Here is a 21,170-nt window from a genome sequence, read left to right as displayed (position 1 = left end):
TTAAGTTGTGTACTAGTTCCACACAGATAGAGACTCATTTAACCTTTATGCCTCTCATGTGGTGACATGAAAGCAGCCAGACAGACTTGCTGTGACAAAGTCTCAAGTCAACCCTCTAAGCCTGCCAGATTAATCCCTAATGCCCCTCACAGTCAGCGATCTTTGAAAAGGAGTCAGACATGCAACTACTGTAGCAGGTGAACAGGAATACCTTTGGCGTTATCACAGTGTTCCATTTCAGATAATCAATGTTGATGATAGCCTGTGTTTGTGCTTGTCTGTCCATAGTTTGTATCTCTTTGTGACTTTTTACTCTCACTTTTACACCATCAGTGACTTTCCTAAGTAGTGTTTTTCATGTCATGAACAGTGCATTATGGTACATTCAGTCCAATACACTCAGGGTTAGATATTAGTCATTAGTTCCTGTCATGTAGCAAAGCCTTATGTACAATACAGTTGGACAATAGAGCACAGTCTGAACAAATGGTACCAGCAGTCAAGATGAAAATGACACACAGTACAATAAATGTGTATGACATTTTGCCATTGAGTTTGTATTCAAATACAGTGACAGTTGGATCTCTTTTCTGGTCTGAGTTATTGGTTTAACATCTCCATCTTTAAGTATTGTTATTAAAACTACACAACGTATCTGTAGCAATGTAGTGGCAGTTGGCATTAGTGTTTCAACAGACTCCATCTGGACGTAAAGCTTGGGGTCAGTGTCCTAATTCTTAACGTTTACTTAAATCATGCACAAATCTAATCATCTCTTATTTTGTCTCTTTGTTTTTTCTTGCCCCAGTTGTGTGCGCATGCCCCTCCATGTCTTTGTTGGCCTCTAATGGAAGAAAAAGCACTGACTAGGCCCACCATGGTTTCCAGACTGCCTAAGTTCGGTGGACGCTCCTCAACTGGTGGCGCCAGCCCAGTGACCAACGGTTCCACTCAGCCAGCAACTACTACCCAGGATGGTCAGACCACTCCTCCAGAAACACGCCCAAATGGTGTGATCCACACCTCTCCCCTTTCTCTGAAATGGAGGAGAGATGAGGGTACGACCCACTCCAGCCTCACTGCCCCTGGGGATGGAGGTGAGGACAAAGCTCAGTCACCGGTCCTGACATTGGCAAAGGAGGTAAGGAATGGGTCTCCAGGGACACCTATGATGCGGAGGTCAGGTGCTTTGATGGTCTCCACCTCTAGCCCCAAGGCCATTCCCAAACAGTCCTCGAAGCTGAGTCCCAAGGTAGGGACCAAGCTCGGCCAAAGCCCACTTAATGGAGGTCCCAAATTTGGAAATAATGGCTCAGGCATTCCTGCTCGAACAGGTTCAGATTCACGCCTTGTACGGCCAAGGTTAGGCTCCAGCTCTACCAGAAGCAGCTCCCAAGACAGCCTCTCCCTGTCCAGCGACAGCCTGAAGACCTTGGCGCTGGACAACATGGTCCGTTCGAACAGCTTCACTCACTTCAAACAGATTCCATCACCCACAAGCCAACCCATGATACGGTCCTTTTCCTTTAACCGGGCCGTGGAGCTAGCCAAACCTCTGGCCAACACTCAGCTCCGCCCTCCTAGGAGTTCTTTCCTCAAACCCCCTCAGCTGAGTAATGGCCGAGTGGGTTTAGGACTCGGGGGCCTTAATGGTAGCCTGGGAGGTTTGGGAGGTCTTGGTGGAGGACTTCAGTACAACAGAACCCCCCCAGCTGCCTCCTCTCTGCCTACTCTCTCGATTCCTCCAGCACCCACTACTCCCAGTGCTCTGAAGAAGCCTCTGCTCCCAAGTTGTGTGTTGACCAAGCCACTGGGCAGCAGTGGGGGGTCTTTGGGCTACCGGCTGGCTAGATCCGGTCAGGCCAAACAGCAGAAGCCACTTTTTTCAGGTAAGGTCAAGGGAGATATCAGACCTTCAGCTGCCCCTGAATGTGGAGAGCCATTCGATAAAACAATAAACGCTGAGCAGACAAGTGAAGCTGAAAAAGTAGACTCTCCAAGTGACAGTGATGGAAGTTTCGCAGCTGTAGCAGGAAACGGAGCAGGAAGTGGTTTGCTCCGGCAGAACAGCGCCCAGGCAGCAGGCGAGACTCTGGAGGACATGTCTTTATCTTCTGCCTCATCTCTAGACAGAGTTGACACAAGTGAAGACTTTCTAGATGACATTGACAGTGTGGGAGATGTGCTCAGCGATGGCGACCTGCCAGACAACAGGAGAACTGGCAGCACTACACAAACCTGCCCACACAACTTTCTCAACGAGACCATTGACTGGGACACTATAGATTTGGCAGGTAAATGTACTCGACTGAGAGAATATTCAACTAAATTTGTCACATTTCTGTCAATTGTCCAGCCCTGAATTCACATATTGTATCTTCTCCAGTGCATGAAGAAGACAGCCCCATGCAGGACTCACAGGGACCACTGGTGGTGTTGCCAGACGGAGGTGATGCCCCTCAGGCTTCATCTGTGGAGCTATCGCCCTCCAACAGCTCTGGTGGAACTTACATGTGGGACGAGGAGGGTCTTGAGCCCCTCGGGGGACCGGGGACTCATCCATTAGACAACTATGATGACTCAGAGCTCAACAGCATGGTGAGTCCTGGTTCAAGCTTTTGATGTGATCTTTCTCAAAACACTGTACACTGATCTTTTCACAGTTTTGGGTTTCAGCCAAACATACTGATATAACTTTATTATGAAACCAGTTTACTCAAATTTGGGTCTTTTAAATGAAAAATAGTTCTATACAATAGTCTGCTGATTGACTAATTGATAGTAAATTACTTATTAGCTTCAACTCTAATAGGCTAGGCCTTGTTTTGCAGTATACAGTAGTTTAAGCAAGCACTTTTGTGGTAGCTTCTACCAGCAAGCCCTCCTGTCCTCCACTCCTCCTCCCTTTACACCAACTGGCAGATTGATCTGTAGCATGTTTCAGAGAGGGAGGGTGGTGGAGGGAAGCCAAAATCCTTCAGCAGTGATACAGTTAGTCCAGCAAAAAAAACTTCTGAGAACATTTAAAGCTGTTGCAGCTTAAACTGATTGAAAGTTGGCAAGGATAAATGTGTGTGTGACTGTGATTCATTCCTAAGTACAGTCGACTTTCGACAGTCGTTCCGTTTGCAGAGTTGATGCATCCACATTTGACATGCTGAATACAGTAACACTGTGATTTTGTAGCTACCAATAAGAAGATTTGATATGTTTTAAAATGCATTTTGACATTAAGGGAGAACTATCAACAGCACATGTCTCAATTCTCCTTAAAACGAGGCTGATCTCACTTATCTAATGTACTCCAGGCTATCGCCAATCACATACGCTTTACTTGAAGGCTAGAGGCCCTTTTAACATGACATACTGTACTTGCCTTGGTCCATTAATCAGTTTCACTTTTAAATAAATCCCCATTGCTTGTATAATTTGGGATTAATTGAGCAGAACAATGACTGAGAGGGAAAACTAAATTGTCCCGAGTTTTCTGCCAGCTCTCACCACCAGATTGATGCCAAAATCTCTCTCTCTTTTTCTGACCTGGCCACCAACTGTGAGTTAATAGGTTTGCTGGCCTTTGCTTTGGTTCTCTGTATTCCTGTACCATGGCACCTGATCTCTGGAATGCAATAATGATCTTAAAACGAGCTGGATTAGGAATTGTATAATAAGCTTTGTGTGTTTACAACTTTTACCATGTGATGTTGACACGTGGTTCAAGTCATTAAAATGTATAGTGTATTTCTTTTAAAATAATGGATTTGTAGTAGCAAGAAAATGTGTAAGAAAAGGAGATACAGTAAAGAGTAGTGTGTGTATGTGTGTGTGTGTTTGTGCTATGTGCCTGTTCTATTTGTGTGTGTTCACAGCCGCTGTCAGAACAAGCACACGTGGTTTAACCATGTGTATCTGATTAAGAGTCATTCAGGATGTCTTAAGGAGTGTGTGTGCGTGTGTTGTGTGTGTACATGTCTATGTATAGTGGATTAGTTAAGCAGTCATCATGTGGGAGACTTGTTCGACTTTAGAAAAGACAAGGTCCCATTGACTTATTGACAGCCGGGAAACAATGGCTCAGACCACAGCTTGTGTATCTTTTCATCTTGCCGTCCCACTAAATCTCAGTATTCTACTGCCACGTAAACAATATTCTCCATAACAATGATGTCAAATGTTTATTGAATTACATCATCATAGACCAGCCAAGTACTGATTATGAGTTTTTTAATTTGTCCTCGAGGATGTGTATTCCATTGATTTGTGAATGCAGTGATCACAAGGAGATGAATCATTGAAGATGCTGCTCATATGGATTGGCTGCAGTAGATTACGCTGTTAGAACTGCACATGATAATGTTATGTAATGTTTTTACTGAAAATAATACTGTAAAAAGTAGATACAGAAGTTAAATAGGAGAGATTTGGAATCAAAATCGAGATACTAGTTTGTGTTAAAGTGGAGGATTTGTTTCCCTGTGTGTGACTGAAGGCTGTTAATGCATCACTGGCAGCCATGCTCTTGGATAATGCAACTAAACCCCACAACACTGCGGTGAAATGACTCAATGTGTGTCTGCAGCTTGTGTGTAACCTTTCCATGAAACATGTGAGAGGAAAATATACTCATGGTCTCCTCGTGTTAAATGGCTGCAGAAGTGGTTTTGAACATGGTCTGTCTCAACACATGCAGTGTAGGCAATGATATCTCTTAGTGAAGTACAAATCTGTGGGAGGAAGAGGATAGCATAGGCCTTTGCTGTGAGAGAGGGGAAGGCCTGACGGAGGAGATGGAGGGGAAAAAATATGTACAGGGTGGAGAGAGGAGAGAGAGTGAGGGAGAGAGAGACTCAGACTTGGAGATTGCTGATGTGTGAAGATCAGCTCTATGGGGAATCTGCCTTTGAGATATTTAACTGAGCTGTTTGATTAGAGGAAATGGGCCCACTTACTGTAATTGGATGCATTGAGCTCATCCCACCCCTCTCTGCTTCTTCCTTCTTCCTTTCCATCTGCTTGTCTCTCTCTCTCTCTCTCTCTCTCTCTTATTCATTCTTCTCTTGTTCACCGAGTTAATAGTTCCTCGTAATGAGGAGAAGAAAACCATGAATATAATCCTGTCACAAAGCAGTGTCTGTGTCCAAAATGATTAGTAATTCTCTGGGATTTATCCTGCATAATCTATGTGGTCTGTAAAGCCCAAGGCAATGATGTGTATTGCAGTTTGTTAGTGCTTGAATGAAGTGCCCTTCGCCGTAGGAGTTGTCTCAGAAAGTAAAGCCCTCTCCTCTGAATTGGATGTTGGAGTAAAGGAAATGCAGGGTAATTAGGGCCAGTCTTAATGATAGGCAGAGCTTTCAGTAATCCCTCTAAAAAAAGACGAATAAAAACTCTCGACTTTAGGAAGAATGTAACTGCTGTTTATACCATCTATGTGAGTAAAACATGTCATTGTTGTTGTTTGCTGTTATGAGAGCAGGTTAGATGTTAAGCTCCCAGTTGGTCCACACAGCCACACTGCAATGACAAGCCCAGTCCACATGGGGGCACTGTGTTTCCTCAAGACAACACAATGTGCGTGTGCTCGCTTGTGCTCCTGGTTTGTGTGTGCCAGTATTTTTCTGGCTATATATGGCTCTATCTGCATTCATATGCCTCTGTGCAAAATCAAGGAGTGGGCTACCTGAGCTCATAATAATGTTCCCATGATGCACCATGCAGCACTGTACAGTACCAGCTTTGCACAATTGGCATTGTGAAATGGAGGGCCACTTCTCATGGTGACTATTAATGTCTCCCCTGCCTCCCCGGCAATTCATCATGCAGTGCAACAGCATCAGGAGATGTGAGCACGATTTGGTTAAATGGTTTAAGTATTTCTGAGTACGTGAGATTTCTTATTCTATTTTGTCAGGCAACTCACAAGCAATCAGGAAGGATAGGATAAGAATAAGAGAGCTTACATAGTAGGGGGTTCGGTTCCGTTTATATTTATGTTATATTCAATATAATACACATATAATGCATTTTATAATAAACCACATTTCACACTTTTTCTTTAAACTGTAATGAGTATGAAATGCCGTTCATGCGGGGAGTATATTGTTTCTTATGTTATTGGATTATAATAAATGTAGCTTATATTTTGTCAGTGTATTCATCCTTCAATGCAGTTACCACTTCTCTGATCCCCCCTACATATTATGGCTATTATGGCCCCATAAATTGTCATTAGCAGCTTTACAGCCATAGTATATATTGCAGGGTTATCATATTGCAGCACATTCATTTTCATCATGTATTAAAGGGTTTTCTCTTTACATGATCTAAGATTTTGTTGTCACAATTCATACAAAAACTTTAAGACTTATGATCAGCCAGAGTAAATTTTTATAGTGTTGTAAGTTTGCATTTGCAGCTGTTCCTTGAAGAACTGAATTCGGATCATTTCATTAACTATGTATCGGAGTGTCTCTCCTTAGAAGAAATATATTTCCCTTGAAATTACAGCCTAGCATCCTCCCTCACAGCAATACCCCTGAGTGCAAAATGTTTACCTTTTCCCCTTTTATAATTCTGTGAGTCCCTATGCCTTCCTCTCCTCTCTTCCTGTTTTCCATGCAAACTCGTGGTGGTTCTGTAATCCTGTGCCTTCTCCCCTCAGTTGCCTCTTTCCCCCTGATCTATTTATTTTGCCTCTAATTTTAGGCCTTTGTGGAGCCAGGTTGAGACAGGTCAGTTCATTAGTGTTTGAATGAGTGAGGTGCTTAAGCCCTTTGTCTGAAGAGTGCTCAGCCATTTATGGAACATGCTGCCAGTGAGCCGGCTATGCCGTTGCATTAATGAGGCTTATAGCTCACCTGCTTTTGTTTGAATTGACAGGAGCAGCCCTTTAAAGGTAAACAATGTTTTGTGTTTACTTCTGTTGCTGCATTCAGTGCCTTCTTTAAAGGCCATTGCAAATGCACAAAACACAAGTTTTTTTTTCCTGTAACGACAATGGTCTGAGTCATCCCCAAAATTACAGGCTGTACTTCTGTCAGGATCAGTCATGAGTCAACTTTAGTTTCCAGCCACAATCGTGACCTGTTATTTTAACTACACATCATTACCACAGTCAGTAAGTATGCTGCCTTTTCCAACCACTTTGTCTCTCAGCCGACACTCACATTTTGAACATTTTAAACTGTCTTCTTATTGTGCCCCTCTGAGATGGATTAAGGCAGTAACATATCAGATGTTGGCAAGATAAAAGCAAATCAACTTTTACTGACTGAAGATTAGGTTGCTTCTGAATAATCCCTTTATTGACCACAGACTTTCCAGGCATGATTGGACATAACTGTCCTTAATAAAGATTAAATGCATCCATCATACCTAAATGTTTTAGAGCAGAATAAAATAGAGAACACTGTAACTTGATTTCTTAGCATAGTCTGAAACTACAGTTTCCTTTTTAGATGGAATTAGCAAAAAAAAAAAAAAAGAATCTTCTAGGTCAAGTCTAGACTGAGCTGTTAACAGAGTTAAAAGGGTTTGAAAAAATAAGCTTTTATTCGTTTGTCCAAGGAGACATATTTTATTTTTAACTGTCAAAAAACTTTTCAAGTTAAGTTTCTGATGCATAATTTGCGCTCTTATATAAATGCATTATATCCCAGTATTGTTTCACCTCAAATCCAGTGAATTACAACAGAGCCAATACAGAAAATAAAGTGCCACAGTCCAAATACTGTATTTAAAGAGTGGTCAGTTTGGAAGCAATTGTTTGCATATCATTATTTCATTATATTAGCAACTGGGCAAGTAGTACCAGTGTACAGCTAAATTCAAAATACACAAGGAATGAAAAAAAAAGGTTTGATAGGAGCGAACGAGACATAGCTGTTAAAAATTTAATCAGATTTGAGCAAAATAATCTTGTGTAATATGAAACTTATATCAGTGTGGGAGACACGCTGCATACGCTCTGCAGTTTTTCTTTGTAGTTTTTGTTCTCTTACTTCTTTTTTATTTTATCTCACAGATAAAACAAAACGGATATATTTAGTATGTATGTAAAAACTTCAAGCATAAAAATCTCATTACTTCACGCTCACAAAAGACAGCCATGGTTTTACTTATATTAGGTTGTAATTTCAGTTTATCCACTATAAACTACAAAATTCAATGTTTTTTTCTTTCAAAGCAATAAACAACAAAATGTTAACTACTTTGCAGTATGAATGGTGCTAATTGCAGTAATCGAATGTAAGAAACAAACTGCAACTGTAGCACCTCGGAAAGCGACATTTATAAATAACACATGATCTTGAATCATCTGCTTGTTTGCCATGAACACATCCATGAAACATCCATTCATTAGCACATGCCAGTGTCTGTGAGACAAACGCAATCATGCCAGTACATACTGTACAGCATGTGGCTGCATATACAGGTGAAGGATATGGTACATCATGACAAGCAGCACATTGTTATTATTTTATCACAGTGCATACAGTACATCCTGAGCACCAAATGAAATGGGAAAGGTGAACCTGGGAAAAAAAGTTCTGCTTTTATATCAAGGTTCTCTTTGCTTTCTTCTGAAGCTGTCATCACTTATTGAACAATTAATGAAACAGTCACTCATCACCTCCTCCGCACTGCATTGCGTAGTTCTGAAACAGAAACAAACTGTGGTATTGTCATGCAACAATGCTCTGCTCAAATGCAGAGGAAAAAGTTTAACACTTTTCTTTTTCCAAATCTAAAAACAATATGATCTAAAACAAATGGTACAGCTGTGATCCTTTACTTCATTTCCATTTTAAATTCTACAACTGGCACTTTCAATCACCACAACTCCAGATGAGTTATTATTTGAAATGGGTTATAATTAGAGAGAGGGAAATTAGACTCTTATTCCTAATTTCCCTGCTTTGTAAGTATTATCATATTACAGTTAGACAGACACCTCCTATTAGTTTGATAGTACTTAACAGCAGCTCAGGGGTCGTAATCCATTCTATTCACCTGAAGGCTTTTATTGTGAAACATCTGCAAGAGTTGAATTGCATTATCCATTAATCAACGATAGAGAGAGACACCATTAGAGAATATGAAGTACCGGTAATCAATAATTCATTGATTATTTTTTTCTATTTCTAAGATACAAGCATAACAGTATGTACACATTTCATAAATGGTTTGTAATACACTATAATGGAGGACAAATTTTCATGAATTTATCTACAACTCCTTCTATGGGCACCCAGTAGTGTAGGCTGGTATAAACAGATAATGAGTGCTTAGACTCATGCACTCATGCACTCAGTACATTTTATTTTAAAATGTTTATCAATGTACATTGTCCCTCTTCATCAAATAAAAAGAATTGAATTGAATTGAATAGTGACAGTATAGTAAAACACAGTTATAAATATGTTGTCATTAAGAAGTTCAAGAAGTGTTTACAATGCTTAGAAATACTAAATAGGTGAGACTCTTGAACTAGTTATAATGGTGGAAATAATGCTGTCGGAAGTCACAGTTTGACAAATGAGCCATTGCACATACGGGCAGGTAATTATTTGGAACCTGTGTGTATTTGTTTCAGTTTTTCAGAGCTCTCTAGTATTTGAATACCAGCTTTTATTTGACAGTTTGCAGAACACCATGTTACTGTTATCTTTAGTGAGCTCTCCCTTAAGCCCCCCGACTCTGTCATGACAGGGTGTCTATTAAAGCAGAGGTTGAAAGAACCGAAAGAGAATAAAATAAGATACATTATTAAAATGGATATTTTGTTTTAATTAAGTTTTTTTCTTCTGGTATCCTGTATTTCTTAATAAGCCCATAATTTGGAGTCATTCTCTGGATGTTTGGTCTTTCACCACACGCACTAATTAGACCTAATTATTAGACCTAATTATCCCTCTAAAAGCCCATAAGACCAATAAAGCATTTACAGTTGTGTAATAGATTAAGATTATCCCATATTTTACAAGTTTTAAAAAGGTTGTATTTGGTAAGACAGGAACTTAGTATGGTATAGTATTTCTGTTGAGAGGGTGCCTTAGTTCAAGAGCAGCAAATGAGTCAGGTAAATGGATTACACTGACATGCACAAATGAATGGGGTAAGAGGACACGTCCTCCATCAAAACCACTGGCAAGTCCCAAGATGTAGAGTGTAAAGAATTATGCTGTTAAGTAGGGGTGCTAATGTCACACAAGAGATACATAATCTATAGTCCATACACACATGCAGACCCATGGTAGCTGAGCCATCATCCCTAAACCCAGCCTATTTCAACATAAAGACACTTCATTAGTTATTATGTCATATTTGAGTAATTCTCAGGGCATTATTTTGGAAAGTATTTGACCTTCACAAAACTAATGATCCTGGACAAAGATGTGTTTGATGCTACTTTCTTTCCCCTTCTCTGGTTAAGTTCCTAGAAGAGGAAGACAAAGATGTCTCATTGATTTTACCCTGTTATCTAAGTTTGAAGTTGTTTTTTGAAGTTGTTTGATTAAACCCAAAAAGAATTGCCTACTTTGCCTTTTTGCCTGATTATGAGCCATAATGCCAATTTACATTCGAGGCACGGTAAAAATCTAGTCTACCAGCGATCCCAAAAAGATACTCTTGAGGAAAGCAATGGGTAGAATGAATGTTTCTGTAATAAGCTTTGTAAGTCTGTTGTGTAGGCACCCAGGTCACTCGAGGGTAAACTGTCAAAGTGAGAGAAGTTCAGCCTCAAAACTTTTCTCTGTGATTTTGAAGTTTTAATCAGTGTTTGATCGAGTCGTGTTTGTTTGAGGATTCAGCCGATGTTGCAGTGGGAGCAGGGAGTGTGCCATGAAACAGAGTATGTTGGAAGACCTTCCAGTTAGATTCTGCATGTTGCTCGTGCTGCAGGGTCTGGATTGATGGAGCACCTTTGGGTATCTAAGATACATCAAAAATACACAAGTCATGTGCCAAATTCAGATTGCTGCAAGTGAAATCATTACTTCCTTAGTAAGAACAAGTGCAACAGCTACAATTAACCTGACTCAAAGCTGCTTGTAAGATGAATTTTAATGATAGTTCATAAGAGCTGTCGATGTTACTCTACTTCAAGGGTCTACAGCTCATCCAAATCTTGAAATTCATTATTAAACAAAATATTTTTTATACTGAACATACATTTTTTAACTGAACTCAGTACTTTTAACAATATGCCACTTCAGTTATGTAAATATATCGTTTTCTGTTTCTTCCCTCACAAGAAAAAACCCTTATAGAACATATTTGTTGAATGTCTTCCTCAGCAAACACTAAATTATTCCTGCAAAATGTTGTTGTTATGTAATTAATCTCAGCTTGTTTCCCTTCCAGAGTAAGATTTGCTTTGGTTAATGATCACTTCAGAATGTGTGAAAACCCGTGGACATACACTTCATCTGATCCATCGTTAATATCCGTGTGTGTGCACACACACACACACACACACACATGCACACAACTAACTCACTAACTCACTCCTTCACAGAGAGATGATCCAGATTGCTCAGTGCTCTGAAGCTTGTTGTGTCCTGCCAGTGTTGAATGTAATTTCCTCTGGAGCTACTCACTAAAACAAACACTGGCAACGAAATGGGAATGACAGAGAGTTGTGACTGATGCTGAAATAAAGCAAAAAAAATCTGAGTGGTTCAGAGCAGCTTTTATAGCATTCATAACACAACGATATAGTGCTCTACTTAAAATATACAAAGTGTATGTTCATGTTGTGGAACAGAAAGGCTGAAATCTTTTTGTTTGTTGACGTGTATTTGAGAAAGACATTGAACCACATACTCCTGATGTGAGAATAATGCAACTTAAGAAATTGGGGTGAAATCTTGCGATACGTCCCTGTGGTAACAGTGGTATCCTGTGTTACCTGTGATTCTGCAGCATGTGTCAAGCAACCATTCATGATACATCAACCTATCTGTGTCTGTGACCGAAGGAAAACTTGTCACACTACACGTACTCGTCACCTGTATTCTAAGCTTTGCACAACTTTACAGGCAGCTGTGATGAAATGATGTGTAATAACGAACAAAGGTGTCTGCAGTGGATGCTGTTTCTGATAGAAATGGTACAATTTTCATTTTAACCACTGCGGCTCTTCACACTGGGAGTTTGACGCATAGGTTCTTTATGTTGTTGTGTACTGTTTAGGTGTGTGACTATTTTTGCTGTAAGTTCTGTCAAACACCTGACAGTGCTGCCATTGGTACTGTGGCTAAATGGGAAACAGTGGATTCACAGCTGCAGCTTGTGTTGGCGGCCTGTTCAATTTTTTTAGATTATTTTTTAAAAATGTGGGTAACAAAAACAGGTGTAACATACAGGACAAAAAAAAACGTGGGGGTGAGCACTGTTACTTTTCAGAAAGTAAGAGCAATAGGGTGGTCGGAAAAGAAGAAGACGAAGGAGAAGAAGGAGAAAGTAGAATCTGCGGGCCGAGCAATGAAACAGGGTTGATTTTGCTTATGGACTCCACCTTCCACATCTTGGTTGAGAGTATTTGGAAAAATGCAGAAGTGTGTTTTGTTTATTCTATTTCCTTCATTATTCCTTCTTCATTAAGCCTGAAACACTGAGTGCCAGTCAGTTATCATGCAACACATGAGATTTTCAATAATGAGAAATTTTATGCTTGCGTCTTCTAGTCAAAGCCCTGTCAATTTAGTTTCATGAAGCACAAAATTGCCTTGAAAAATAAAGCTTTGAACTATTGATTCATTCCTTTGCTTTTGGGTATGCTTTGAATTATTCTGTAGACAGCAGCGCAGCAGTCAGACTAACTGCATATTCTGAGGCTGTTATGAGAAGAGTTTTTGTTGGCTTTTCAAAGCATTCTGCATTATCATTCATAATTGAATGATGTTTTTCCAGAAGCTTGTTTTGTTATCTGTGGCTTAATGTATGGAATAAAAGTGTCTCCCCCCTGTTGTGCTGTCTGTGTGAGAGAGCTGTGTGAAATTGAACCATAGAAAATGTCATTGATAGTGCTTATGAAATTGTTATAGTTGAATAATAAGGAGCAGGGGATGACAACAAATAATAAATAAAGTGGCAAATGAATGTACAAATGGCATAATACAATTATTATAATATCACAAGTCTCAAGAAGGTCGTGTTCATGGAATGATTGGATTACATTACTGTTAAAAGTCATTCCTGCTGTTGTGTTCGTTTCCTGTGTTTTTTATGCAGCTGCTGAAACTGCACAGTGAGGAATGAGCAGGGTTACTCGATATCACAGCATATATTAAACCTTGGTGTGGTAAAATATATATCTCTGTCTATAGTTTTTCATATCCATAATATATTCTAGTGGGTAGCAGCAAAAAGCTGCTGTGGTGCCTTTAAAAGACATTGCTAATGCCAGACCAAGGACAGAGAGATCCTGACAAGATTTAGTGGAGATATGTGAACATCCATTTGTAGCTAATTGGAGGTGTTGGAATTAGGTTTATGTATATACACCAAATTTTAAAACGATGTGTCACATAGAAATATGCCTCTGGGGTGTTATTAATAGCTGGCAAAGGCTGTGTGTGTGATTTTCTTTTTCTGAATCTGTACAGCATTAGATGTGTACGTCCTCTGATGTCTAGAGATTTCTCTCTCAGCAAAGCAGACACTTTTACCCAGACACAAAATCACAAAATGATACAGTGACTCTAATGCGCTCACTGTGACTTTAATGTTATCTAATGCAATGAACTGAGTCTTAGCTGTGATCCTTTTTTTTTGTGTGTGTGTGCTTCTCAGGATATCCTGAACAACCTGGACCCTCGGGGGACTTTAGAGCTGGATGATGACGACCTCATGCTAGACGTGGACCTCCCGGAGGATGGCGTGCATGGTCAGCACATACATAAGATACACATATAGCCACACACAGACACACAACACCTCATGTAATTGCTGTCATCCTTACACAGGATTCAAATTTCTGAGGTTATTCTATGGCCACGACACATGCTTCCATTTTATTGGCTGGAAGTTGTCCATTATTTTTGTATAAGCAGACACCTCTAGCAAAACGGGTCTGATCATAATTGTAAATTAATGCATTACCAATTCTATTTTCAGCAGTATCATTCTATGGCGTATAAAGGCTTGAATAACTTAGATCCTACCTTGCCTTGGGTGAAGATTCTGCCTCTGCAACATCCATTAAAATCCTTTAACGGACACCTTGTTGTCTATTATGTGCTGTTAGTCTCTCAGTGTTTGGTTGCTGAATAGTTATTAAATTACAACCCCCCTGCTACTGCACAACTGGCATTGTACACCAGTATTTCTTCAGCTGCCTGGCTCTGGTTATATGGACAGATGCACACATCCTTGCATATGGTACCAGCACAACAGTATACGTATATATACATTATGCTGTATATAAAGAGGCTTAGTAGGAGCAGAATTTGCATTTGATTGCCTTGACAACAGCAGTGTAGGATTAGCATGATTACATTAATAGCTAAAAGTTCACACATCACATTAACACTCACATCTTGATATCATATCTACTGAAGTCATTTTCTCTGACACCCATTTCCACTTTGTGAATGTAATCATGTACCAATCTCATTAAAACTGAGTAAAATAGCTTCTTTGTAGACGTTAAAGGTAATCAGATCACATTATTACACCGTGGTAATGGTATTGATAACTTTATTAAGGATCGGTTAGTGTGTCTCACATGTTGTATCCAGGAGGGGGAGGGGAGAGGAAGGGATGTGGAGTATTGACCTCTCCTGTCATGAAATATAACGCACTCTATGAAGTGATTTTTCCCTTCTGAAGCCAGCACCGTTTATGGATAATGTGTTTAATGCACTAGTGTAATGTGGAATGACAGGCTTGATATTTACTAACAAGACAACACCACAATATACCATGCACAGAGGGGGGCGTATGTTGATCATACATGTTCACCTGCAAGCACACGCCCCCCCATGACCACACAGTGAACACACAGAGTAATGTAGTAATAATCCAACAGCCCTGCAGTAAATTCTGCCTTTTATGAAAGTCGTAATGTTCAAGCCTCGGTTGAAACTGTGTAAGAGTTGTGTTGATTCAACTTTATGGCCATTTTGGAGGCGGTGGGTAGTGATGCTGTTGAACTGTACCCTCTTACACTGAGAGCTGTTACTTTCTAATATTTCGTCTATCCTCACCCATATAAATGAAAACCCCCAAAGTGACCATAGAGTTGAATCGACTCCTCTTTAAAACCACCTCACCACCGCAGAAATTGAGCAATACAAACTTCGAAAAGGGAGGATTTGTTGCAGGTCTGTCGTATTGGACCGCATTCGTTTTAGCATGGCGGACCTAATAAACCTGTAACTGGATGTCCATTACTGAGGCAGCTTTATAACCCTGGTATCATTCTTAAATTTGTTAACAGTGACCTCCTTGTTTTGGAGAGAGTAGGAGACAGAGAGTGAGAGAGAGGGAAAGGAATGTTCACTCCGGAGGAATGTGAATTGAAGTGTCGTCCCATCCTACTCCCTTTTTGGGAAGCGACCATATTTATAGCTCTCTATGTCATGGCTAGTGTCACGAGAAGTGGTGTGAAAGACAGAGCCACCGGCCGAAGAGTCCAGCCCACAGGGGCCGGCCCTGAGACGTGGGATTCGGAAGGGTGTTTCCTCCCTCCTAAAAGACACCCTGGCTCTGCCACAAAACAGGAAGAGAGGGGAAGGGGAGAAGAGGAGTAAAAAAAAAAAGAGGAGGGTAGAAAGGGGTCTTGTGTTGTATTTTCATCCAGCTGTCCTTGACGGGAGAGAGGCCCCAGCTTTTCTCTATTGCCTGCCTCAGCTGGTGACTTCCTAGCTTTGGACTAAAACCAGTCACCTCAGCTGCTTCTCTCACCACAGTCCTCTCTCCCAGTTCCAGTTCCTAGGGAGTTCCCAGAAAAACAAGGCTGTCAACAAACGCAGATCCAGGCGGTCTGGGAACTGGGTTGACTCTCTTTCTTTCTCTCTCTCTCTCTCCCTCTCCTTGGCCCTTTAACTGCTCACCAGCTGACTGGACAAGAAGTCATTCCTCTCCGTCTCTTGAGTTTCTCTGTCATTATGGATTTTTCGTTCCCACTTGGAATATGTGTCCATTGTAGCACTTTTTAGAGGACGTTTTTCTGAGCTGAAAGGGAGACGTTTTCTGGAATGTAGCAGTTCAGTATGAAACAGCCTGTCTGCTCCTGTGCTATGAGGTGACACTCAGGGTAAAGTATTTTAAACACCACTGCTGAATTCCTTGAATTGGGTCTTTCAGTCTGCCAGTTTTTCTTTACCTAGCTTTCCCTTTCTCTCTTTTTCATGCTTTCTCTCTGTCCAAAGACTGTCAAGTATATAGAAAGTCAAGGCCCCTTTTGATTTCCTGGGGGGTCACGCTCTGTTAGTTGTCAATTTTGTTGCGGTCATGGTTCATTTCATGGCTATATGCTATTGAGTATTGCCAAATACTGTGTCCTTTTAGCTTCTCGAAAATGAAACGGCCTGTCGCCGTCTGTGTGACGGTGTGTTTGCATTTGATGGTGCAGATAGCTCAGAAAAATAAAGAATGAGATGGATCAGATCATGATTTATATGCAGATATTCTGGAGCATTTGAAATACACAGAGCAGTATTCATTACCACAAGGTATGAAAAATTCACTGTTGTGCATTTTGTGTGTGTGTGTTTGTGCGATTTCACCTCAGAGTTGAGGTGAAAGTGAGCAACAGCTGAAGAAAGAGAGAGAAAAACTGATTCCACCCTTTGCATTATACTGCTCATCTTCACCAACAATCATGAGCTAGTTTCACTTCAACAAAGCTATTGTAGATGCTTTTCTGCATTTCAAAGCATCACCAAAACTAGATTTTTCAACATTTTTTGGGTCACTGTGCTCTAATTTCTTTTTTTCCTATGTAGACATTGACAGGATGTCCCACTCAGAGAGAGCCGGTCGGCAGGGGCAGGGACAGCGGCGTAAGCAGCATCGCTGGAGTGCACCAGATCACTTCCACAACGATGGCAGGTTGGTTAGAATAGAAAAAGATTAGGAAATATTACCATAAAAGAATCATAAAGTTTGTCCATCTGACTCTCACTCACTGTTTGTCTTTGTCTCAGGGCCCATGTCTTCCAGCACTACGATGGGTTCAAGTCTTCGAGGATGTCTTCTCGGCCCGCCCCCTCTGAGGTCAGGCAGCGTGGCTACATGGCGATGCTGGACGACTTCACACTGGAGCACATGACTCAAGATTGTAGCTCGCTCAAGAACCAGCTGCTCAGGCTCAAAACATTACTCCAGGTTGGATCCACATCTGCAGAAACACACAAATAAGCACAAACTTGTGTACTGCATGTACCATAACGTGCTCACACTTTCACATCAGACACATATGCACCATTATTATAGGACAGCAACACATTTCAGTACATATTGTGTATGTGTGTTTACATCCTTCCAATGCTTCTGCATCAACCTTTGATTACACACACACAAATTAATGCTCATAATGTCAGCAATCCAGGCTTTTATTTTTGGTGGAATAACTAGGCCATGCAGTTAGAATAATCTCCCCAAGGAGTACACTGCATCTCAGGTGTTCGGCATGCCTGACACAATAAATACTTCCTCACAAAACTGAACAAAGCTATTTTTAATTCTTAATATGGTCCCACCTTCAGCATTTAAACTGTTTTAAATGTTTAATTACATTAGTTTAATAAATAATTTCATCACACAGTGTTGTTGCATTGCACACAGATGCTGTATAGACTAAGAAAGATGTTAAGATGTTTATTGGTAAAAAGAGGGAATGCTTTTCAGTGGCCTTAGTTCACTGTACCAGTCTGACAGCAGACTTGGTATAAGATGCTCTGGGACTTATTCTCTTTTCTGTGTAGGCTACACTATTCAGAAATGCATGTTTACATGTATTTATTTGTGCTTGTGTGAAACTGACCACTTAACAGGTCAATCTCTTTCAGTTGGAGAAATCCACAGGGAACAGCGATAGAGAAGAGAGAAATAAAACATGTCAGCCTTAGAAGTGTGTACTTAAATAAAAGATGAACACAAAAACACAAAAAAACATGCGCTCCTTTAAATCACATGTTCTCATTTAGTCATTTGCAGAAATGCACAGATTCATTTCACACAGCAAACTCTGTAAAGAGAAATCATCTCGAATAACTTGACTCAATTTGCCCTCTACAGCTAAAAAAAAGTGATATCGGCTTTTGCATTTAAATCAAACGTCTGCCTTCATCTGCGTTGACTGTGCTCACTGCAATTAGACAAACGCTTTAGCTGTATAGCCTGAAGAGGGGAAAAGATTCAGTTGGCCCATTAGTAACCATGTTCTTAATTGTGTTTTTTTTTATATGATGTTGAACTCATGACAGTGAATGTAAAAGGAGCCTCCAGCCGTACTGAATCCTAATTGATCCTTGCTTCCTTTTGCCAACAGTCAGACATGCAGCAAAATGCATTGTGCTTATTGGTTCCGGATTGGGCTACGTGACCTGAATGAGCAGGAGAAATTTAGTGAATTTCAGATAGATGACTGACAGAATATTTTCCAACAACACTCTGATAATCTTCCCTAAAAACTCTTAATCTTATAATAAAATAAAACGAAAAACAACCTACAAGAAGATTATCAGCCGTAATGATTCACTTTCTTTTTTCTCTTTCCTGTCAGTTAGAGAACAGGCTTGACACTTGGCCAGATCAAACACACAATTTCAAGACGTCACCTGGTGTAACCATGACATTTTTGTAATTTCATCATCTTAATTGAAATAGAAAAAGCAATCAGAGGATTTTGTTTGTTGTTAAAATGTTGCTTTGAATGCTCAGAGATGAAAAGCAGCACTTAGTTAAGTAGCCTTTCAAGTGAGGATGTATTTTCTAGATCAAATAAATGTATTGAATGTTAAAAGAATTCCTCAGCAGTTCTGCCGCAGGTATCTAACATCGATGGTTGACAGTTCAGGGTCAACAAAGTATATGTGCTAGAGAGCAAAATTATTCCACCACAGCAAAATATTGCTCTTGCGGCATGCCTAAGGCAATTGTCATTGATCCAGCTCACTGTGTACTCTGTCTGTGTTTGCCCATTCCTGTGTGTGTGTGTGTGTGTGTGTGTGTGTATGGGTGTGTGTGTGTATTTTGTTTGTTTCCAGCTCGGGGATACAGACTCTCCAGCAGATGCTCCTGAGGACATTGAAGACAATACCACTGCATCACAGGTAAATAACTTTACAGTGGTGATTGATTGGCTATGCTGTGAGTATAAATATATATACAGTATAAATATATATATATGTTTTTTAGTTTTCTAGTATATATATATATATATATCTATATGTGTCTGTGGTTTCAGTTGGAAGAGCTGATTAAGGAAGTGCAGGTGCTCAGAGAGGAGCTGAGGAGTCGAGACAAGACCATTGCTCAGCTCACACTGCAGTGTCAACAGCTACAACAACAACATCAGCGGGAACAAATGGTGAGCTGGTGTGAACAGGACTAATACAAGGGAAAAGTCTGAAAAAGGGGGATTGTGTACAATGGAGAGGAGATATAGTTGCAGAGTAACCATTTGGTGCCAGAGGTGCATTGTGCCTCTGTCCTATCTTTGAGAAACTGCATCAGACAGATCTTGGATCTTTTTCGCTTGGCTGCAACAATGGGACCAGCTCACAACCGACTGACTGATAGACAGATAGAGTTGAGAGATCATAGCTCCATCACCAGTCAGCCGAATGCCTTGTCATTGACTTGGAGTTTCCCACATTGGCTGTGATATTCCTAAATGACTTGGCGCAGACAGTTTCTGTAAGTAAACTGTAGTAAGTAACAGTCTGCAGTGTTACAGAGGTCTGCAGAGGTGGAGCAGCAGTTTATCACCTAGACCGAGGCTGTGCTCTGTTTGAGAGACTAAACAACCTCCAATATTCTCCAGAATAAAAGGTGAATATAGCTGGAATCAAAGTCTTTAATTCATGTGATCAGGAAATCTGGATTTTAGCAGTGCAGAGCAGCAGTTTGGAAATGGCTTTTTCAGTCAACATGTAGTTTCAGTCACTGTTATTTCACACTTGTTCTGTCGTCTGTCAACACGAACAGAAAATAACGTACCTGTAGATGAGAACACTGGAAATGCAGATGTAATAGAAGAACACTGTATATGTGAGCAGGGAGGGTGGGAGAGAAACAAACAAACAGATAAAGGGATGAAACCGGCTGACACCAGGGAGAATGCAAACATGATGCAATGATGTCAGTTGTTTACCGTGATTCAACAGCAGTTCCCAGCCAACCATGAGCATTGACCTAAACTGTTGTTATGTGTATGTGTGGGAGTCATTCCTGCAGTTGATACCTGATTGTTGGTTTAACAGTTAAGTGTAGCTTTTTTTTATTTTATTGCATGCTATCCTTTAAGGGCTATTGTGAATCAGCTCAATGGCAGAGCAGATAGCACCGTCCTCTTTATCATATGAAGCAAAGGTATTAATTCTGAGGAAGTGCTTCTCGATATAGTTATAGGATCAAGGCCGAAACACTGTGAATGTCTCTGCGGTATGTAGAATATCAATACAGACTCATCTTCAGTTGTGTGTTGTAGGATCTAGGTGTGTATTCTTTGATTGTTCACAAGCAGAGCTCTAATAGCTCAAGCGCTCATGTTTGCTGATTGCTTTCATTCATGTTGAGTTCAGCAAGCACAAGGCGCCTCCTCAGGTAGTTCACATCTTTGGCACCAATTCTCTTGATAGATCTGAAGTAGTTTAGCATGTCTGGGCGCAACGACCACCTTCCATTATCTTTTGTTTACACCAATTCCAGATTTATCAGATTTCACAAAGAGGAAGAGCAGGAGTGGAATAAGGGAAGAGTGTATTCACCCTCTGCTTTAAAGCACTGTGAAGAAAGTGAGGGACAGAGAAAAAATATTCAGCGTGGAAGTTGTTACATGTTGTCCACATCCACCGCTCGGCTTTCTAGTGATCAGTGAAGACACACTGCAGTTCACTTCATCATAGTGGGAGTTCAGAGTCTGCAGGGTATTTTGCTGAACTCCCACGTGCACTCACACAGTTGCACTTTCCCATCAATATCCTCTCTTC

At 40.5% G+C, this 21,170-nt stretch overlaps 1 protein-coding gene across 1 annotated transcript in view; it reads left to right on the top strand.

The window, feature by feature from the left end:
* LOC310998605 (serine-rich coiled-coil domain-containing protein 2-like) overlaps window positions 1-21,170 on the top strand; it is a 54,242-nt gene that overhangs the window by 16,038 nt on the left and 17,034 nt on the right. The window contains 7 exon segments of the mRNA XM_083988738.1: window positions 809-2,294; window positions 2,387-2,598; window positions 13,801-13,894; window positions 16,959-17,064; window positions 17,160-17,340; window positions 19,224-19,289; window positions 19,424-19,546. Coding sequence (XP_083844864.1) covers window positions 848-2,294; window positions 2,387-2,598; window positions 13,801-13,894; window positions 16,959-17,064; window positions 17,160-17,340; window positions 19,224-19,289; window positions 19,424-19,546 — 2,229 coding nt within the window. The 5' untranslated portion in view covers window positions 809-847.

The sequence above is a fragment of the Trachurus trachurus genome (assembly GCF_905171665.1).
Source record: "Trachurus trachurus genome assembly, chromosome: 15".
NCBI lineage: Eukaryota > Metazoa > Chordata > Actinopteri > Carangiformes > Carangidae > Trachurus > Trachurus trachurus.
Note: the sequence above shows the minus strand (reverse complement) of the source record. Positions and strands in the feature narration are given on the sequence as shown.